The following is a 19642-nucleotide window of genomic DNA, read 5'->3' as shown; positions in this document are numbered from 1 at the left end:
TGTTCTTCCTATGTTTTCCTCTGAGAGTTTTATAGTGTCCAGTCTTACATTTATGTCTCTAATCCATTTTGAGTTTATTTTTGTGTAGGGTGTTAGGGAGTGTTCTAATTTCATTCTTTTACATGTACCTGTCCAGTTTTCCCAGCATCACTTATTAAAGTGATTGTCTTTTCTCCATTGTATATCCTTGCCTCCTTTGTGATAGATTAGTTGACCATAGGTGCGTGGGTTTATTTCTGGGCTTTCTATCCTGTTCCATTGATCTATACTTCTGTTTTTGTGCCAGTACCATATTGTCTTGATTACTGTAGCTTTGTAGTATAGTCTGAAGTCAGGGAGTCTGATTCCTCCAGCTCCGTTTTTTTCCCTCAAGACTGCTTTGGCTATTCGGGGTCTTTTGTGTCTCATACAAATTTTAAGATTTTTTGGTTCTAGTTCTGTAAAAAATGCCACTGGTAATTTGATAGGGATTGCATTGAATCTGTAGATTGCTTTGGGTAGTATAGTCATTTTCACAACATTGATTCTTCCAATCCAAGAACATGGTATATCTCCCCATCTGTTTGTGTCATCTTTGATTTCTTTCATCAGTGTCTTATAGTTTTCTGAGTACAGGATTTTACCTCCTTAGGTAGGTTTATTCCTAGGTATTTTATTCTTTTTGTTGCAGTGGTGAATGGGATTGTTTCCTTAATTTCTCTTTCTGATCTTTCATTGTTAGTGTATAGGAATGCAAGAGATCTCTGTGCATTAATTTTGTATCCTGCAACTTTACCAAATTCATTGATCAGCTGATTCACCGATCAGTTTTCTGGTGGCATCTTTAGGATTCTCTATGTATAGTATCATGTCATCTGCAAACAGTGACAGTTTTACTTCTTCTTTTCCAATTTGTATTCCTTTTGTTTCTTTTTCTTCTCTGATTGCCATGGCTAGGACTTCCAAAACTATGTTGAATAATAGTGGTGTGAATGGACATCCTTGTCTTGTTCCTGATCTTAGAGGAAATGCTTTCAGTTTTTCACCATTGAGAATGATGTTTGCTGTGGGTCTGTCGTATATGGCCTTTATTATGTTGAGGTACGTTCCCTCTATGCCCACCTTCTGGAGAGTTTTTATCATAAATGGGTGTTGAATTTTGTCAAAAGGTTTTTCTGCATCTATTGAGATGATCATATGGTTTTTCTTCTTCAATTTGTTAATATGGTGTATCACATTGATTGATTTGCATATATTGAAGAACGCTTGCATCCCTGGGATAAATCCCACTTGATCATAGTGTATGATCCTTTTCATGTGTTGTTGGATTCTGTTTGCTAGTATTTTGTTGAGGATTTTTGCATCTATATTCATCAGTGATATTGGTCTATAATTTTCTTTTTTTGTAGTATCTTTGTCTGGTTTTGGTATCAGGGTAATGGTGGCCTTGTAGAATGAGTTTGGGAGTGTTCCTTCCTCTGCAATTTTTTGGAAGAGTTTGAGAAGGATGGGTGTTGGCTCTTTAAATGTTTGATAGAATTCACCTGTGAAGCCATCTGGTCCTGGACTTTTGTTTGTTGGAAGATTTTTAATCACAGTTTCAATTTCATTACTTGTGATTTGTCTGTTCATATTTTCTATTTCTTCTTGGTTCAGTCTTGGAAGGTTATACCTTTCTAAGAATTTGTCCATTTCTTCCAGCTTGTCCATTTTATTGGCATAGAGTTGCTTGTAGTAGTCTCTTAGGATGCTTTGTATTTCTGTAGTTTCCATTGTAACTTCTTTTTCATTTTTGCTTTTTTTTTTTTTTTTTTGTGGTACGTGGGCCTCTCACTGTTGCGGCCTCTCCTGTTGTGGAGCACAGGCTCCAGATGCGCAGGCTCAGCGGCCATGGCTCACGGGCCCAGCCGCTCCGCGGCATGTGAGATCTTCCCAGACCGGGTCACGAACCCGTGTCCCCTGCATCAGCAGGCGGACTCTCAACCACTGTGCCACCAGGGAAGCCCCTCCTTTTTCATTTTTAATTTTATTGATTTGAGTCCTCTCCCTCTTTTTCTTGATGAGTCTGGCTAAAGGTTTATCAATTTTGTTTATCTTCTCTAACAACCAGCTTTTAGTTTTATTGATCTTTGCTATTGTTTTCTTTGTTCCTATTTCATTTATTTCTGCTCTGATCTTTATAATTTCACCGAAATTATAAAGCCTGAAACATTCTTTATTTTAAAGTCTATTTTATCTGATATGAGTACTGCTACTCCAGCTCTCTTTTGATTTCCATTTGCATGGAATATCTTTTTCCATCCCCTCACTTTCAGTCTGTATCTGTCCCTAGGTCTGAAGTGGGTCTCTTGCAGACAGCATATATATGGGTCTTGTTTTTGTATCCATTCCGGAAGCCTGTGTCTTTTGGTTGGAGCATTTAATCCATTCACGTTTAAGGTAATTATCGACATGTATGTTCCTATTACCATTTTCTTAGTTGTTTTGGGTTTGTTTTTGTAGGCCCTTTTCTTCTCTTGTGTTTCCCACTAAGAGAAGTTCCTTTAGCATTTGTTGTAGAGCTGGTTTGGTGGTGCTGAATTCTCTTAGTTTTTGCTTGTCTGTAAAGCTTTTGATTTCTCCATCGAATCTGAATGAGATCCTTGCCGGGCAGAGTGCTCTTGGTTGTAGGTTCTTCCCTTTCATCACTTTAAGTATATCATGCCACTCCCTTCTGGCTTGTAGAGTTTCTGCTGAGAAATCAGCTGTTAACCTTATGGGAGTTCCCTTGTATGTTATTGTCGTTTTCTCCTTGCTGCTTTCAATAATTTTTCTTTGTCTTTAATTTTTGTCAATTTGATTACTATGTGTCTCGGCATGTTTCTCCTTGGGTTTATCCTGCCTGGGACTCTCTGAGCTTCCTGGACGTGGGTTGCTATTTCCTTTCCCACGTTAGGGAAGTTTTCGGCTGTAATCTCTTCAAATATTTTCTCTGGTCCTTTCTCTGTCTCTTCTCCTTCTGGGACCCCTATAAGGCGAATGTTGTTGCATTTAATGTTGTCACAGAGGTCTCTTAGGCTGTCTTCATTTCTTCTCATTCTTTTTTCTTTATTCTGTTCCGCAGCAGTGAATTCCACCATTCTGTCTTCCAGGTCACTTATCCGTTCTTCTGCCTCAGTTATTCTGCTATTGATTCCTTTTAGTGTATTTTTCATTTCAGTTATTGTATTGTTCATCTCTGTTTGTTTTTGGTCTTTAATTCTTCTAGGTGTTTGTTCTTTAATTCTTCTAGGTCTTTGTTAAACATTTCTTGCATTTTCTCCATCTTTGCCTCCATTCTTTTTCCGAGGTCCTGGGTCATCTTCACTATCATTATTCTGAATTCTTTTTCTGGAAGGTTGCCTATCTCCACTTCATTTAGTTGTTTTTCTGGGGTTTTATCTTGTTCCTTCATCTGGTACAAAGTCCTCTGCCTTTTCATTTTGTCTATTTTTCTGTGAATGTGGTTTTCCTTCCACAGGCTACAGAATTGTAGCTCTTCTTGCTTCTGCTGTCTGCCCTCTGGTGGATGAGGCTATCTAAGAGGCTTGTGCAAGCTTCCTGATGGGAGGGACTAGTGGTGGGTAGAGCTGGGTGTTGCTCTGCTGAGTAGAGCTCAGTGAAACTTTAATCTGCTTGTCTGCTGATAGGTGGGGCTGGGTTCCCTCCCTATTGGTTGTTTGGTCTGAGGTGACCCAGCACTGGAGCCTACCTGGCTCTTTGGTGTGGCTAATGTCGGGCTCTGGGAGGGCTTATACCAAGGAGTACTTCCCAGAACTTCTTCTGCCAGTGTCCTTGTCCCCATGATGAGCCACAGCCACCCCCTGCCTCTGCAGGAGACCTCCAACACTAGCAGGTAGGTCTGGTTCAGTCTCCTATGGGGTCACTGCTCCTTCCCCTGAGTCCCAAAGCTCATACTACTTTGTGTGTGCCCTCCAAGAGTGGAGTCTCTGTTTCCCCCAGTCCTGCCGAAGTCCTGCAATCAAATCCCTCTAGCCTTCAAAGTCTGATTCTCTAGGAATTCCTCCTCCTGTTGCCGGACCCCCAGGTCGGGAAGCCGGACGTGGGGCTCAGAACCTTCACTCCAGTGGGCGGACTCCTGTGGTATAAGTGTTCTCCCATTTGTGAGTCACCCACCCCGAAGTTATGGGATTTGATTTTACTGTGATTGCGCCCCTCGTACCATCTCACTGTGGCTTCTCCTTTGTCTTTGGATGTGGGGTATCTTTTTTGGTGAGTTCTAGTGTCTTCCTGTTGATGACTGTTCAGCAGCTAATTGTGATTCCGATGCTCTCACAAGAGGGAGTGAGTGCACGTCCTTCAACTCCGCCATCTTGAACCAATCTGAGTGGATGGTGTTTAAGGCCATGTGCCTGGATGTGAGGCGGAAGGTGGACAGAGGATGGCAGCAGTCAGGACTGAGCCCTGGAACACTCCACTGGGTGGAGGTAGGGACGATGAAGCAGAACCAGCAAAGGAACTGAGCAGGAGCAGCCAGAGAGGTGGGAGGAAGCTGAGGGAGTGTGGGCACTTAGGAGCCAAGGGGAGCAAGCATCAAATGCTGCCGAGGCGGTAAGAGTAGAGAATAAACTGCAGTTTGAAGGTCTCTGAGGACCCCAACAAGGGCATTTTTATGGAGAGAGGGACAAGCTCAACTATAGTGGGTAGAAAAGAGAGTGAGAGGTGAAGAACTGGAGAGGGCATGTGTAGACAACCTTTTAAACATTGACATATAATGTAAATAAAATGAACAGACAACTCTCAAAGGTACAGCACTATAAATGTTAAAATCTGTAGACACCTGTGCAACTGTCACCCAGATCAAGATATAGAATATCACCAGCCACTCCAGGAAGCCACTTTTTGCCCCCTCCAATTGATACCCCCAAAAGTAACCACCATTTTTATTTCTGTCACCAAGGATACCTTTTGTTTGTTTAATGTACACAGGTTTTGAGAGATTTTGTTGATGGTTGGGCTCAGGTTTTATAGGCAGATAATGTTCTTTCTTTTTTTTTCTTTTTTTTGTTTGGCTGTGTTGGGTCTTCATTGCTGCGGTGAGCGGGGGCTACTCTTTGTTGCAGTGCACAGGCTTTGCGGTGGCTTCTCTTGTTGTGGAGCATGGGCTCTAGGCGCACGGGCTTCAGTAGTTGTGGCACGCAGGCTCAGTAGGTGTGGCTCATGGGCTCTAGAGTGCAGGCTCAGTAGTTGTGGTGCACGAGCTTAGTTGCTCCATGGCATGTGGGATCTTCCCAGACCAGGGATCGAACCCGTGTCTCCTGCATTGTCAGGATTCTTAACTGCTGCACGACCAGGGAAGTCCCTAGGCAGATAATGTTCTAATGGGAGTGGGCAGCTGGAGTTCAGACTCTGTGGGGTAGCAGGTCCTGGGCCCAGTTTTCCTGGGTTCAGTCTCCTGTGCTTGCTCTGTCTCCAGGGACTGCATGACCAAGACTTCCTTGAGCCTCAGTTTCCCTATCTGAAGCTTGATCCTTCTCCCCTCACATCTCCTTTGAATTCTAGTAATAAATAGGGGAATTCACTGGGAGCAGTGAAAAAAAATGGAGTTTTCCAGGCCTCTTGATGGCTGGAGTCTAGAGCTCAGTCACTAGGGATGGGCAGGGCTAGAATCTTGGAGGCCCAGCTTTGTTTGAGCAACTGACCTGGCAACGGGGTGGGCCTGACAAACACTTCTGGCTTTCTGTAGTCTCCTCTGCTGTCTGTATCTTCAGGCCACTATGGTGCTGCTCAGGCCCCTGGTGCTTCTTCTTGCTCTGGTTGTCTCTGGTGAGGAGCTGGTGGGTGGGGGAACTCCAGTTCTCACCCCCTGACTCCACAGTGGAGTCTTGATCCCTCTCAGATAAGCTACCATGGAGGACAGGGGGTGGGGGGAGCCAGGAAATGGCAAAGATCTGTATCCCTGACCCTCATTCCTTCTCTTGGCTGCTTCCTCGACCAAGTTCTCACTCCCAGTCTGTGAAATGAGCTGACCCATGGTTGGATGTGGGGGACAAGGAAGGACTTTGGCTGCTTGTTTCCAGGATGTGGCCAGGCCCTAAGGCAGAAAGGAGGGACTCTGATTGTGTATATGGTTCCATGAGAATGGGGGCCTCCAGCCTGAATCATCTCTTCCTCACAGACCTCCACTCCCTGCCCTGGTTCATAAATGTCTCTGAGAGCCAGGGACCTGGCACCATCCTTCAGTCTTTCTCCTTCAACTGCTCTTCACACACACCCACCCTGGAGTTGCTCCATGTGCAGCCACCCACCACCTTCTTCAACCCACCTAGCCTAACTAGATGGCAGGGGATCTATGTGGGCAAGGTAGGGTCATGGGCACAACTGGGGACCATGGGGGAACAAGGACAGACCCTAAATTCACAAAGCCAGAGGTGGCATAGGGGGATGGAGATCCTAGGCCCCACAGGGCACTGCCTCCTGCCACAGATGACCTTGAGCAGCTCGGCCCGGCTGGATGCCCTGACAGTGAACCACTATGAACTGCAGCTGCGGTTCACATGTGGCAACCATGTGATGGAGGGGCCACTGTCTGTGGATGTGCAGCGGGACCCTGGCCATATCCAGTGTGCTGGTCGATTTGCCAGCCCAGGTGAGGCCAGGGACAGCAGGCAGGGGGTGTGGGCAGGCATGACCTGAACAGAACCCCCCATGACCTCCCCTCTGAGCAGCTGGGGAAATCATTCAGGTGCCAGAAACTGTCAAACCTGGGGCCCGGCTGTACACTCTGCTGCTCCCAGGCCAGGGAGCCCAGGTGAGCCCTGCACATGGGCAGTGGTGGTGGTGGGGGGGTAGGATGGAGGGTCGGGGGGAGATGCAGAGACCAAGCCCAGCCCCTGTGTGGCCATGCATAGCCTGCAGAAGGATTCTTTAGTCTACAGCTGAGCCTCAGCAATGATGCATGTTTTTGGAGAGAGCCACTGAGGGCTGCCCACCCCCAATGACTATGGCTGTTCCCATAGGGACATCTCAGGGGCTGAGTTCTTCTTTAAATTCTTCTGAATTCTTCATGAAATTTCTGTATCATGAAATTTCTGTATCAGATTTCCAAAAGAAATCTAGATTAAAAACAAAATAATTAGTTTAAAAGCAGAGAGGATTGAGGATCAGGGCCCGGGGGAGCCCAGGCTAGAGTGGCAGTGGCAGGGTATGGGAGAGTTGAGAGTGGGCAGGTACCTGCTGGGTTGTTGGGGGACTTTGACAGGGATGCTTGGGGCACTGAGGGTTGGGGAAGGGGCCTCCAGCATCTCTGTCCTGTCAGATGAGCATCACCAGTGCCCAGGATCCGCCATACTTCCCTGGACCTTTCTCTATCAATGGGCAGGGCTGGCTGCAGGCGCCATCCCAGGGCCTCAAAGGCCAGGCTCAAAAGGTGAGCATGACTTGGGACCTGGAGATATCCATGAATTGGGCATAAAATGGGCAGAGCCACTACCTCCTGGAAGTTTGTTTGTTCCTGACCTCCTCAATCATGCTGCCTTTTCCAGACATAGCCCATACCTGTACCTGCTGCCCCATGCTGGCTGTACTCCCACCTTGGCCTGCTTCTGTGCTGGGCTCTGGAGTTCTAGAAAGAAGAGGGATCCCTGGCTCCAGGAGCCCATGGTGCCCCTTATAGAAAGGAGAAAGTTCTGAGCAGTCACACAGGAAGTGAAAGCTCTGGGTACAGTGCCTAGTGTAGTCTGGAGGAGGTTAGAGAAGTTCCTTCTTTAAAACTTCCATGTCTTATTGACTGACTCTTAGCAACTCTAAGATGATAATTCACATTGTGAATGATTCATATATTACTCTTTTGGGGGCTGTATGCATCCTAAGAGAAGGACTTATGACCCAGAAGAGTGAGACACAAAGGAATATCTGTCAGCAGAGTGACAGGTCATAGGGAGGAGTGAGTGTCGGGGTTCCTTGCGGAGGTCCTGAGGTGGCGCTGCCTATTTGAAGGGACGACTGGGCACAGATATACAGGTAGACACACACCGTGGTTCCCTTCTTGTTTTGTGTGCACCGCAGGTCTTCCAGCTTCAGATCCTGGTGAACTTTGGACAAGGCCGAAGCTGCTGTGGGATGCTGACAGTGAAAGTTTTGCCTGCTCCCTCCAGCCAGGTCTCCTTCCTGTAAGGTTCCCCTACCCTGGGAACAGTGGGGAAGGCAGGACCTAGCCCCAGGGAATTAGGAGTAGGGTTAAGGTGTGGGGCTGCTTGAGCATCCCCAGCTGGCTCCTGTACCAGGGAAGACCCAGGGGAGGGGTCCGCAGACCCCGCCGGGGTGGCGGGAGAAAGTAGGAGCCAGTGCCCCCATTTTGGTCCAGGCAGCAAGCCCAGAATATCACCATCCCGGAGAACCTGGTCCCCGGAAGTAAGGTGGTTCAGGTCCAGGCCCGGGGCTTCGGTGTGCGCTACGAGATCCTCTCCCCAGTGCCCTGCCGGCTCTTCTCCATCGGACGCGGTGAGGGGCACGGAGGGCGGGTAAGGGGATGCCTCTGCGGCTGGTCTAGAAGCGACCCGCACTACCTCATCGCTCTCTTGAGTAAACGAGGCTGGTGCCGAGGCAGAAACTGGGGCGAGGTCGCGTTTGGGGGCCCGAAGTTAGAAGCGAGCCTTGGAGGAGGCGGCCAAGTGGTCAGTCTCTGCGCCCTCCCCCGCCAGCGGATCCGTGGGAGGGTGGGAACTGGACTGAGCTGGGGGTGGGGCCGAACTCTGCGTCCCCCGCCCTCCCAACCCGCCCAGTCGACGGAGTGGTCCGGACAACGTCGCCCCTGGAGCTGGCGCAAGCCCCAGACGCCGCGGTCACTAGGCTGCGGGTGAAGGCCTTTGAGCGTCTCCGGCCGTGGGCCAGCGCCGAGCTTGATTTCAAGGTAGACGTGCAGTCGGTCAACCGCTGGCCCCCGCGCTGCACACCAGCGCTGCTGGCGTGAGTATATGGGAGCCTTACCTTGGCTATTGGGTAGAGCCATGGTTCGCCGCCCCGCCCCAGCTCCCGCCCTGCCGCCCTGCCCTCTGCTCCCAGGACTCAAATCCCCGAGACCACGCCTGTGGGCACCGTGCTGAATACCTTCACTTGCACTGACCCGGACTCTCCTGGCTCCACCCTGGACTACCAGCTACTGTTCCACAGCCCTGCTGGCGCAGCCAGCCTCTACCTTCAAGACAGAGTCCTGGAGGTGCCCAGTCCCCGATCCCAGACCCATGTGCAGAGTGCTTGAACAGGAAGGGGGGGTGGGCCAATGGTCTGCGGGAGCAGAGACCATGAGGGTGAAGGAGATGGTGGTGGAGCCAACCTGCTTTACAGTCTGGAAAACGGAGGGTCAGGGTAGGCTATCTGTGAGTAACCTGGCCTGAGGCAGCCCAGTGTGGCTCAAGGCTCTCCCAGGCCTTGGCTGGGCATCACCCTCTGGCCCCTCTGACTAGGTGAATGCCACACTGGACTGTGACACTCCTGGCGCCTGCTTTCATCATGCAGCTTCCATCCTGGTGCGTGATGGTGGCCAGCCTCTGATGACCAGTGAGTGACCATGCCCAGGCCTGGACATTCAGGACCGGGTTCTTCTATACCCTTCTTCCTATTCTCAGGATGGGGTCATCTCTCCTCCCTCAGAAACCAATAGGGCAGGGTTGTCTCCACCAAAGACCCCTGGCAGAGGCACATTTCTCCTCGCTGAGACCCCTTGGCAGGGGAGGGCTATTGTCCTTCTTCCTTCCAGAGCCTCTACCTCCTTAAGCCGCCAGGGCAGGGCTGGGCAACCCAGGCCAGCTCCCTGACTGCCAAATGGCTTCCAGCTGAGGTGCCAGTACTGGTGATGGTAACACCTGTCAACGAGTTCGCCCCAGCCTGTGTCCCACGCACATTCCGGGTTCGTGAGGATGCAGGGCCCCACGCTCTTCTGGGCTCTGTGGTGGGCAAGGACATGGATTACCCGCACGACAGCATTGAGTACTCCACCCCTGGCGGGTCTGCCACTTTTGCTGTGGACCGTCTCAGCGGTACTCCCACCCCAGGGCTGGGATGGAGGGGCAAAGCCAGAGTTGACTCTGCAAGCTGAGGCAGTGGCCACCCCTTCTAGGGGAGGTTCGCCTCCTGGGGCCTTTGGACTATGAGCTGCAGAAGTTCCACAGGCTCACTGTCCTGCTGACTGACCATAGCCAAGACCAGGACCCCACCTGCCACCGCTCAGGCTCTTGCACAATTACCATTGAGGTGGAGGTAATTGAGCCCCGAAGCCTTGGAAAGAATTGGAAACAGTTCATATCTCCCTCTGGCCTTCTGCTTTTGCACTCTGTCTCAGGTTCCTCCACTGGTTGGCTGGAGAGGGGTGGGGTCTCACTGTGGAAAGCTTTGGAACCTGTTGCCTGATACCAAGGTTCTGGCTGTGGTGGGAGGAGGCTGAGGGGCTGGCCTGGGGGTTTGGGAGTGGGTGATCTGACTACCTGCCTGCAGGATGTGAATGACCATGCCCCCGAGTGTGAGCCCCCATTTCAGGAGCTCACCATCCACACTCACCTGGGCCGCAGCATGGAGGTGACCAGGGTGTCATGTCGGGTGCCCCAAGAGCCACAGCGCCTGGCTTTCTCCTACAGCATTGTGGGAGGTGAGGGCCAAGGGGACCACTGGGCTGTGGGGGAGAGGCAGGCCAGCAATGGTCCCCTTCTTCTGCCACTCTGTTTTCAGGGAATAGTTGGAGCCAATTCAGTCTGCAAGGAGCTGTCCTGGTGCTCAACGACCTCATGTTGGGGCCCTCCTGGCCAGAGCAGCCCCATACTTATGAGCTATTGATCCGTGTGGCCGATGCAGGTCCCTCCACCCCCCACCTCAGCACCACAGCCACTGTCATTGTGCATCTAGTTCCCTGGAGGGCCAGCACAGTGGCCACCAGCACCCACAGAGCCACAGTGAGGGGGGTCCTCAGGCCCTTGGTGGGTGGGAAGAAAGGATCTTGGAGGATGCAGGGACCTAGTTTTCCAGGTGGAACGATGGGGGAAGGCATTTCGGAGGGAACTGCTGAGTGCAAAGAGCCTGGCAATACAGAAGAGAAATCTGGGGTGTGGGGTGGCCCAGCCCTTGGAGGGCTTTGAAGGCTGGATGATCAGGGCATTTTGGTAGGGCAGTGGTGAAGCTGTGGCCCCATTTCAGGTGACTTCAATGATGACACCTCTGCTTGTGACAGACACGGAGGCTTTCTGGCAGCCGGAGCCCTGGTTTGTGGTGGTGCTGACAGTGACCAGTGCCCTTCTCCTCTTGGCTCTGGGCTGGCTCCTCAGCAGGCTCCTGTGGGGGTAGGGTTGCTATCCCTGTACTGACTGCCTCCCCCCAGCCCACTGGGGGGCTGGATCGCATCTGTGATAGCTGGTTTTACCCAAGATTGCCCAAGTTGATGAGCAGACAAACTGATATTCGGGACTGCTCTCCTTCCAGTGGTCATCAGGTTAGAGGCAGAGATACACTGGGAGAAAATTGTCTCCATCGCTGGCAGAACCCAGTCCTGGAATGAGATGAGGCCCAGGGCTTTAGAATCTGAGTCTGTCATGCATTGGGCATTTATCCCTATTTCTGACCCCTGCCCTCCATTTGAAACCTGACCTTCCCCTTAGACTCTGAGTTTCTTGTGAGCACAGGACTGAACCCAGGGGTAGGTGGGAGTAACAATGTGGGCACTGCATACAGACATAGGCTATCCCCAATAAAAGGGGCAGATGAATGGTGCTGGTTTCTGGAGCCAGCAGGTCTGCTGCTCTCACTGCTTGGTCCCTCCTCCTGGCATTTTAGGTTGGCCCAGGTGCTACAGGTACCAAGCAAACCAACCCAGGCTCTACTGCTGAACAGGTAAGCCTCCTTTGCATACCTCTATGCCTGGAAGTACATCTCTTAAACTCAGGCTGGGGCCCAGAGCCCTATCCTGTACTCCAGCTCCTACTCTGTCCCAGTATCCAGGGAACTGAGGGGTCCGTTGAGGGGTTCATGGAGGCACCGAGGATGGAGACACCCCAGGCACCCAGCAGTGTCATGAGCCTGGTATGTCAACCTACCATCCTGTGCAGTGGGCACTGAGGCTGCTGCAGAGTGCTCCCCTGCCAAGCCTGCCCCTTTTCCCATGGGAGGGCCCATACCAGCACCATCAGCATGGAGGAGGCAGGTGGGCTCCTGACCCTTCTGGGGGCAGGCCTCCACCTGCTCCCCATGGGCAGGGTTCAACTCATTGCACCCTCTCATTCTTCACCTCAGCAGCATTTTGATGGCAGAGCACAGGACCCCCGTGAGTCCCCCTCTTTCCAAACCATTCTCTACTTGGGCCCACTTTCTTTCCATACCCCATTTCAGTATCTCTGCCTCCCACCAGGCATCCTATCTACTGTTTCCCTGAATGGGGTCTCTTCTCACCCCCACTCACCCCTCAGCCAGTGTTTGCCAAACACCTGGCGAACGTGATCTGGTTCCTGCCCATGGGGGAAAGGGGGAAAGGTGGTGAGGGAAGAGGCCCCCAAATGCTCCGCTGTCACCGTGAATTATAGCAGAGTAATCTGGCACTGGGCTTAGGGGAGCTGGTGTCCAGTTTTGGGGAATCATGGATGCTTCCTGTGCATTTGAGCCAGACCTCAAAGGATGTGCTGAGAAAGGAGGGAGGGGACAAGCTGGATCAAGCAGAAGGGAGGGGGTCACACCAAGGGTCCTGGAATACCTTTCCCTGTCCTTAGGGGATGGAGGTAGTTCTGCTGAAGCCAGCAGTACCCTCCCTCTCCCTGACCATCTGAGCTTAGGTACAGGCAGAGATTACCTGTTCAACACGCACACAGGAGCCCGGCGCTGGCTCTGAGGCCAAGAAGCTGCATCATATTTGTGGAATTTCTTCTTCACATGATTATGTGTTTTCAAGTTGATTCAATAATAAACAAAATTACAAAGAGAAGAGTCCTAGCCTTGTAACTTACATGTGGGAGAAGCTCTGAGATCTGTGCTTCCTTGTTCTCACTTGGAGAATGCCCTGTCTTGTGGAAACATTGTAGGGAGTAGTAAGGTTATTTTTCTTTTAAGAAGGCATTGTACAATGCTCTGAAATGTAAGAAGCTGTTATCCTTGCCAGTGACTGAGGGGGACTGAGGGGGCCTCCAGTTGGCCTGTCCCCTCAGAGGACACCTGCTCTGGCAGATGGGAAGGGCCCAAGAGCTTCCTTTTCCCACTGAAAGGAGGGCATTGTTCGTTTGAGAGCCCCACCAACTTCCAGGGCAGTTTGCCAACTGTATGTGGAGGTTTTCTTGAAAAGGATCTGGAGCTTTTGCATTGAGGTGAGGGTTGGTGCAGACTTGAGCACCCTGTGGCATGGGTGGCCATGGAGGGATTGAGAGTAGCCCCCTTTTGAGCAGGTGTTCCCATTTCCTCCTTATCTGTTTCTTCTAGTTCCAGGGCCCTCTGTCCTCCCTGTGCTGAGCTAAGCTGCTGCACATGGCCGGGTGGCCTACAGTAGCCTGCAGGAGGGGGGGTTCTGTTGGGTGCAGTGCTAGCTCACTCCCAATACCCAGCCTGGCATCAGGTCTCAGGTTACTGACAGCTCTCCCAGAGGACCTGCTGTCTTGGTGGAGGCTACCTTTACTGTGGTGTCCCCAGGTTCTCTCAATCTTCTCCCCTCTGTCAGGTCTGTGGACTTGAACCATCTTAGGGTACCAGAGATCCTCCCTTACTGAGCCAGTTATGGTACCCCAGGTGGAGGGAGAAGCTGAGTGCCTTCTGTGGGAAAAATATGCTTCACGGTGCTTCCAATAAAGTGAGGGTGTTAGAGCTGGCCTCAGGGCCAGCAACTTGACAGCAGGCCCTTACTGGAAGGGGTTGCAGGTGGATTTTTTCTGAGCACTTTACCCTGCTCTAAGGGCTTATTAAATCCTCATCTCTGAGGAGCTTAATTTTTATCCTCATTCCGCAGGTGGGGCAACCAAGCCTCAATAGTAACAAAACTAGCTAGTCCAGGTACTTGATGTGGGTCAGGCTGTGCGACTGCATCAGATGCCAAGCCCAGGGCTAGGTTCTCTGCATGGGGGGTAACGGTCTTCCCAAAACTCATAGTTGGCCTCGGGGGCAGATCATGACAATCCAGGGCAAAAGATGTTATAAGAAGTCAAGACGAGATGCTCTAGGGTAGGAAGAAAGAGTGCCCGCTGTGTGCCAGGGCTTGTGCTGGGGACTGAATTGGGGACTGAACTCCAGGCAGGACAAACGTGGGCAACAGGCCAGGGACTGCTGGGGCAGCACAAAAGGCTGATGAAGGGCAAACCTAGGGAAGCCGCTGGGAAGAGGGCATTATACACTGGAGCCGGTAAGAGGAGGCACGAAACCTGGTGCTTACATTTCCAGAGGTGGTGTAACCTTGGCCCGGCCTCCCCCTCTGAGCCTCAGCTTCCTCACTAGGGAGGGACAAGTCCTGCCTTCTAGGGTGAGTGATTAAAAAAAAAAGGGATGTAGCACACAGCAAACATTCCCTAAGCATGCGTGGAAGAAGACGCTGCCGGCTGCGCACGGGGGCGGCATACTAAGAGATGCCAAGGGTGCTACGGACTCGGAGTACCCCGTGAAAGCTCTGCCGCCAGCAACTCCGGGAACGGCGCGCATGCGCCAACCCGTGCCGTCACAGTCACGTGCTGAGGCGTTTGGCACGGGCCGCGAGAGGCAGGGTCTGACTGACAAGCTGACCGACCTGTCAGCGGGAGGCACTCTCCTGGGCGTCGGGCAAAGAGGTTGTTGATTGGGGATATTCTGAGCCGGGGGCGGGTTCTTTGCCGTCCAGGTTACTATGACGCCCGGCCCCCGCCCCCTCGGCTGGCCGCCATCTTGTTGTTGATCCGTACCTAGTGGGCAGCGCCGGGAGGTGGTCCGAGCGGCCGGTGTGGGGTCGCTGTTGCGGGGCTCAGCCACCTGCGTTGCCTGCCAGGGGGCGGGTCGAAACCTGGAGGCCCGGGGGGCCCAGCTCCCGTGGGGAGCCGTGGGCGCCCGCTGCCCGGGCCGGCTGGTGAGTGACAGGAGCCGGGCCGAAAGACCGGCCTGACGCCGCGGGGCGGGCGGCGGCGGGCGCGGGGTTGGAGCTGGCGCGCGCAGGGAAGGGGTATCGGCTGAGCATCGCTCGATCGTCCTGACGGGCCGCCCGTGGAGCCTCCTAGATGCTGGTGCCGAGGTCGGAGGACGGCCTCGGGGTGGAGGTCCGAGAGCCCCGCTCCCGAGGTGTAGCGGGAAACTAGTTTCTGTGACTACAGCCCTGGGCTCCGCTGACCCGCAGCGCTGAAACGTGTCCAGTGCCAGCTTGATGCTCTCCGGGGTCTTGTGTTGTTCCCAGGTGAGAAACACACGTACCATTTTCTTAGATGTCGCTCCTGCGACTGACTTTCAGACCGCTTGAGACTAAGACTAGACGAAACAGTCGAAAGCCCCCGCGAACCAGGCAGGCCAGTGTGACGGCCCTGTGATTCTGACAGGGCGAAGGCCCTCTGCCCGGCGCCTGCCTTCTGTGCTTCTCGGAGCTTACCGTTTGCTTCTTCCTGAAGGGCCTGGTTAAATGTTCATGATGGCCGAATTTTATTTTGGGACAGAATTTCTTTGGTTCTGGACCACCACTCTTTGGAGTTGTGGTAAGGCTCTTTTGCCTCTGGGAGAAAGTGAATATTATGGTGGTGAGTTGATTGATTTTATCTCCTAAAGAGATAATCTGGCAAGTGTAATCAGGAGACAGAGGAAATGTGGGAGTGTGCTAGAATCAGAAAAAGAAATGAAACTTCTTTTTGTCTCGTGAATGCCAAATTAACTTTTAATAGAGTAAATGTATCTTGCGCAATGAAAACAGACCGCCAGCCCCCGCTTCTTGTGAGGGTAGGAGGGTTAGAGACGCTGGGCAAGGTGTGCAGGTCTAGGAAGAGTTCTGAGTGTTCCAAAACACATTTCTCTTTCCCTGTGGTCCTTTGGCTTCTCAGCATAGGCTCCTGTATATGGTCTTACAGCAAACCTGCCTGAGACGACTAAGAAGTCAAGCAACAATACTTTGTGGGTTTGTGTCAGGATCTTGTCGCCTCAGAATGTGTTATTTTGAAGGAAACTAGCTGTTTGGTCAGATCTTTTTGGAGAAGATGCTGAAACCAGAGGCAGCTGGTGGCCTCTTGCTGTTTCCCTTACTTGTGAGAAGAGAGAGAAGTTGAGTGAGTAGTTTTTAGATATTTTATTACCCTCCCTTGGGCCATTTTTTGAATGTTGAATGAGTTTTGATTTTGGTGAGACTAGTTCCTTGGGCAGTTCTTTACAAGAAAGGAGGGAGATATGAAAATATTAGGAACTTCTCAAAATGGCCTCAATCTAACTTCCCCCCAACCCCCCCCCATTAACACTTCCTTTAGAAAGTTAAGGCTGCCACAGGGTTAAATTCTCGATGTTTTCTTTCCTTTTTTTTTAAAGATTTTTTTTGATGTTGACCATTTTTAAAGTCTTTATTGAATTTGTTATAATATTGCTTCTGTTTTCTGTTTTGGTTTTTTGGCTGTGAGGCATGTGGGATCTTAGCTCCCCAACCTGGGATGGAATCCACACCCCCTGCATTGGGAGGCGAAGTCTTAACTACTGGAGCGCCAGGGAAGTCCCCAGATTCTTGCTGTTTTCTATTAAAACAACCCTAAGTTAGGCTCTTAACATATTTTGGGTATCTGACCTCTTAGAGATATAGAAAGAGACAGATCCACTCAGTCAACTTCACTACACTAACTTTTGCATGCAATTTTAGGGAGGTCAGGGGGTCCATTAAAGTCCATTCGTAGTCTAACCCTGTGTTAGAATTGCTGCCCCAAGGAAATTATAGAATATCCAAGAACTTTATTGCCTTTGTTTAATGCTTTTACTGCCTCATGAATACTTATGAGTATTGGATGATGCTTGCTTGATTCAGTGTATGTTATTAATAGCAGTACTTCTGTGCTGGGCATTTTTAAGTGCAGATGAGTAGGGATGTTAGAATAGTGGCCCTTCCATCTACTTTAACTTTGTATTTACATAATTCACCTGTAAATGTCAACACTTTTAACTATTATGAGCAACAGACATAATTCACAACTATGGAGATCCTACACCAAAGTCAAACTGCTGCAGACTTATGGGATGAGATCTGATGTCCTAATGTGGCATTTAAGGTGCTGCTGCCCAGCTGGCCGCAACCCACCTCTTCAGGGTTTGTCCTAACCCCACTAACCAGATGGTTTGGTAAACATTCCATACATGATATTTACTTAGACAGATCCTTTTACCAGCTAATCCATTGGCTTTTGCCCCTCTTTGCCTTCAGTGTCACTTCTCTTTTCTCCAGAGTCCAGCTCACATCCCTCCTACCTCCTTTATGAAACACTCCCGAAACATTCCAGTTCTTGGGAATACTCCACTCCCTCTGAACTGCAGTAGTATCATTGCCCTTATTAAAAAACCAAACAAGCAAACAAAAAAACACAGTATATACTCTTTTGAGAATAATTGTTTTCTCTGATTAGACCTAACCCCTTTCCTATAGAGATTGTGTTTTTGTGTCTTGTACCTGCATGTAGTAGATAAGGACTAAACGTTTACAAAAATGTGCTAAATTTGTCTGAGTTAGAACACCCTCTAATTAAATAGGGAAATGGAGGGAATGGGCAAGTAGAAATGAGAATTTGGCCATGGATCTCCACCTCCTACGCTGCCTGGAGTGCTTGCACTCTAGCACCTTATGGAGGCCCATTCCTCATTCTGCAGGAGGCAGTAGAACTTGCTCAAAGTGCATGACTGAAGCCTGAGAACAGAAAGCAATTCTGCATCTCAGAAGGGGCTATGCGACTCAACCCGCTTCCTGGCTAAGATGCCACTTTTTTTTTTTTTTGTGGTACGCGGGCCTCCCACTGTTGTGGCCCCTCCCGTTGCGGAGCACAGGCTCCGGAGGCGCAGGCTCAGCGGCTGTGGCTCACGGGCCCAGCCGCTCCGCGGCATGTGGGATCCTCGCGGACTGGGGCACGAACCTGTGTCCCCTGCATCAGCAGGCGGACTCTCAACCACTGCGCCACCAGGGAAGCCCGGCTCTCAATCTTTAACTTAAAAGGTTAATGCTAGTTTAGCTTCTTAATCAGATTATAGTATGGATGCAGATCATTTTTCAAAGTTCTCTAGAGGTACTAGTTTGAGAACGATTGGTATAAAACTATGATTCGAGCCACAGATTTCTGAACATTGCCCGTAGAATAAGCCTGGTCGTGTTGATATCAAGGTTGTTTGGTTTAGGCGTCCAGGGATTGCATCTGTTTTTAGGCCCAGGGAGGGCACAGCTCATGAGTGTGATACGTCTTCGGAGGAGACTAGCATTCGGATTGTTATTTCTATGGGTAAGACTATTCGGTTGTCCACTTCTAGTAGTCGTAGCTCTCCTGGTTTTAGGTCTGATGTTCGGATTATGTAAGAGTCGAAATTTAGGTCTTCATAGTCGGTGTATTCGTAGCTTCAGTATCATTGGTGGCCTCTTGTTTTTACAGTGAGAGAAGGGTTATTAATTTCATCTATTATGTAGAGGATTCGTAGGGAGGGTAAGGCAATTAGAATTAAAATGATGGCTGGAAGGATAGTTCAAACAGTCTCTACCTCTTTGGCGTCTATTGTACTGGTATGTGTTAGTTTGGTTGTAAGTATTAGGGTGATGATATAGAGGACTAGGGAGCTAATTAGGAAAACAATTATTAATGTATGATCGTGGAAGTGTAGGAGTTCTTCTATAATGGGTGATGTTGCATCTTGGAAGCCTAGTTGAAAGGGATATGCCATGGAGATATACAGGATTTTCACTTGTGATTTAACTTTGACAAAGTTATGTAAGGTTTTACTAATATCTCATTTATAAAGAAAGACATAGTGGTTATGGTGTTGGCTTGAAACCGATTAGAGAGGGTTCGATTCCTTCCTTTCTTGATCATTTTGGGTTGACGTATGCTGGTTCTTCAAATGTGTGATATGGCGGAGGACACCCATTTAGTCACTCAAGGTTTGTGGAGGTGAGGTCTACTGTTAATACTTCTTGTTTGGATGTAAACGCTTCTCAGATAATGAAAATTATTAGTATAACTGCTGTTAGTGAGATGAAAGAGCCTATGGATGAGATAGTGTTTCATGTTGTGTAGGCGTCTGGGTAGTCGGAATATCGTCGAGGTATGCCGGATAAGCCTAAGAAATGTTATGGGAAGAATGTTAGGTTTACACCTACGAATATAATTATAAAGTGGATTTTTGCTCATCTTGAGTTAAGTGTGTATCCCGATAATAGTGGGAATCAGTGGGCAAATCCTCCTATGATGGCGAAGACAGCTCGTATTGAAAGTACGTAGTGAAAGTGGGCGACTACGTAGTATATCATGAAGAACAGTGTCTAGTGATGAATTAGCTAGAACGATGCCAGTTAGGCCACCTACTGTGAAGAGGAAAATAAAACCTAAGGCTCATATTAGAGCGGGGGATCATTTAATATTCCCTCTGTGAAGTGTTGCTAATCAACTAAAGACTTTTACTCTTGTGGGGATAGCAGTGATTATAGTGGCTGATGTAAAATATGCCCGTGTGTCAACATCTATACCAACTGTGAATATATGATGAGCCCATACGATAAAGCCTAAGA

General features: G+C 50.0%; 2 protein-coding genes across 7 annotated transcripts in view; both read left to right on the top strand.

Annotated features, from left to right (window-relative positions):
- The first annotated feature begins 3859 nt into the window (after positions 1-3859).
- CDHR4 (cadherin related family member 4) lies at positions 3860-12913 on the top strand. Its single transcript, XM_033864988.2, has 18 exons — positions 3860-6321; positions 6445-6607; positions 6687-6769; positions 7277-7387; positions 8026-8129; positions 8324-8460; positions 8742-8925; positions 9022-9175; positions 9423-9516; positions 9792-9995; positions 10076-10215; positions 10450-10600; positions 10681-10901; positions 11143-11285; positions 11776-11832; positions 11934-12021; positions 12235-12262; positions 12765-12913. Exons 1-18 carry the CDS (start codon positions 6040-6042, stop codon positions 12818-12820), a joined length of 2400 nt encoding a protein of 799 aa, XP_033720879.1. The 5' UTR covers positions 3860-6039; the 3' UTR covers positions 12821-12913.
- A 1891-nt stretch (positions 12914-14804) lies between these two features.
- The window catches only part of IP6K1 (inositol hexakisphosphate kinase 1), a 73926-nt gene continuing 69088 nt past the window's right edge, over positions 14805-19642 (top strand). For 2 of the 6 annotated variants that reach the window (XM_019931683.3, XM_019931687.3), the window contains exon 1: positions 14807-15001. The gene's annotated coding sequence lies outside the window, so the exon portion shown is untranslated. Of the gene's footprint in view, positions 15323-19642 lie in introns of all 6 variants that reach the window. The other 4 variants (XM_019931684.3, XM_019931685.3, XM_019931692.3 and 1 more) reach the window with 3 other exon arrangements.

Source organism: Tursiops truncatus, chromosome 10 (genome assembly GCF_011762595.2).
Source record: "Tursiops truncatus isolate mTurTru1 chromosome 10, mTurTru1.mat.Y, whole genome shotgun sequence".
NCBI classification, from domain to species: Eukaryota; Metazoa; Chordata; class Mammalia; order Artiodactyla; family Delphinidae; genus Tursiops; species Tursiops truncatus.
The sequence above is the reverse complement of the archived record's forward strand: the minus strand, read 5'-3'. Positions and strand labels throughout refer to the sequence as shown.